The sequence below is a fragment of the Chrysochloris asiatica genome, unplaced genomic scaffold, assembly GCF_000296735.1.
Source record: "Chrysochloris asiatica unplaced genomic scaffold, ChrAsi1.0 scaffold00104, whole genome shotgun sequence".
NCBI lineage: Eukaryota > Metazoa > Chordata > Mammalia > Afrosoricida > Chrysochloridae > Chrysochloris > Chrysochloris asiatica.
The window spans coordinates 10890882-10892630 of record NW_006408622.1 but is presented as its reverse complement, the minus strand read 5'-3'; the positions used below and the strand labels follow the sequence as shown (position 1 = coordinate 10892630).

General features: G+C 57.0%; 1 protein-coding gene across 1 annotated transcript in view; it reads left to right on the top strand.

Moving 5' to 3' along the window:
- Positions 1-280: 280 nt before the first annotated feature.
- Positions 281-1749, top strand: part of FXYD7 (FXYD domain containing ion transport regulator 7) — a 10534-nt gene continuing 9065 nt past the window's right edge. The window contains exon 1 of the mRNA XM_006867374.1: positions 281-311. Coding sequence (XP_006867436.1) covers positions 281-311 — 31 coding nt within the window. The remainder of the gene's footprint in view (positions 312-1749) is intronic.

Here is a 1749-nt window from a genome sequence, read left to right as displayed (position 1 = left end):
TGTTGGCGTGTCAGTCCCTCTTGGCCCAAGCCAGGGCGCCCCTGTGGCCCCGGTAGGGGGCGCCCCCACCCTCGGGGAAGGGGCGGAGACGTCGGCAGTAGGCGGGGGCGGGGGCGGGGGTGGACCAGGCGGGGGCGGGCTCCCGGGGCCCCCATTGGCTGCAGGCGCCCCCCACACCAGGGCTCCCCTCCCCCCCTCCCCCACCTCAGTCCATCCTGCTTCCAGCTACAGCAACTGCGCCTTCACTGCACAGACATCTAGCCCCCTGCTCCAGCCCAGCATGGTGACCCCGACCCAGGCCCCCACAAAGGGTGAGCTCCGCCTGGGGAGAATACGCAGTGGAGGGGCTATGGGTTCTGAGAGCTGAGGAGACAGGGTGTGGGGACATTCCAGCACTGCAAAGAGAGGGACTTGGGGAGGGGATGCTAGCGGCTTCTTCGAGGGTGGAGATCCCTGTCGCATATGCCCTGGCACCCCTTCGGGTCTCTTGGATACATCCTCCCAGGATACCTTGGATCCCTCTTCCCTGTATGGGACCCGCGGTTGGAAAGTGACAGCCCCAGGAGAAGGAGAACTCAGACTGGTCGCTATGGTAACTGGGTGGCTGGTCCAGCGCAGTGGCGGTAACAGAGAAGAGATGGATTGGGAGAGTCCGATTGGTGTATCTGCGGCCAAAGGGGTTCTAACAGATTTCAGGGGTCCATGGGGGTGATGAGAGGGAGGGAGCCATACTTCTCTTTTGCGCGCTGGATCCTATGGTAGGCGTTTCTCAACATTTCTGAGGGGTTCAGAGGGAAGGAAGGAAAGATAGGAAGCTGGAGAGAGAAAGAGATGGAGAGACAGAAAGAGATACTGAGATACAGAAAGGAATACGGAACGAGGCTGAGAGAGAGATACAAAGAGATACTCATTGAGAAAGAGAGATGGAGATGAAAGTTGAAGAGATTCAGAGGGTGAAGGAAGAGGCAGAGATATGTATGTATGTGTGTGTGTCTCTCTCTCTTTCTATGCCAACATCTCCATCCTTTCCTTACCGCCCCCTCCCCCAGTCTCTGTCTCTGGTTCTCTCTGTATTTATGTGTGTATATACCATCACAGCATACACATACAAATATACAGAGAGAACCAGACTTGTGGGGAGGGGGCGGGCAGTGACAGAGGTAAGGATGAAGAGGTTGGCAGAGAAAACGAGACTCACAGAAAAAGAGAGAGAGACCAGACATACAGGGAGGTAGAAAGCAATAGATAGAAAAAGGGGAGGAGGAGGAAGCAGCATTGGGTGGGGCCCGAACCACTGCAGTGACCCCCCCCCCCTTGGATGGGAATGGGACAGTGGGGACCTCCTTCCCAGCCAGCATGCAGGGTATCGCCTGGTTGAGGAGGTGCAGTTGAGTGTGCGCACACAGATGCCCCTCCCCACCCCCATCTAGCCGCTCTCTGTTACATTTCACACTCATTAACCTAGTTATGTACCCGCTTAAACACCATCACCCCCAACAGCCTCCTTTCCTCAACCTCTTTCTGCAAAGGAACAAGGAAAGAATGCTTTAACGGGAGGCAGGTAGACCTGGGGAAGGTTCCTAGTACTGAGGACAGGGCCAGGAGTGGGCCACGGGTGCGCTAAATCGCCCCTGGCAGTAAGGGAACCCCCAATCCCACACTGATCTCTCTTGCCATGCCCCCTTTCCTGGCAGGCAGGGGCTGCTGCACTAAGCTGTATCTGCAGAATTAGAAGCAGGGCGGAGGTGG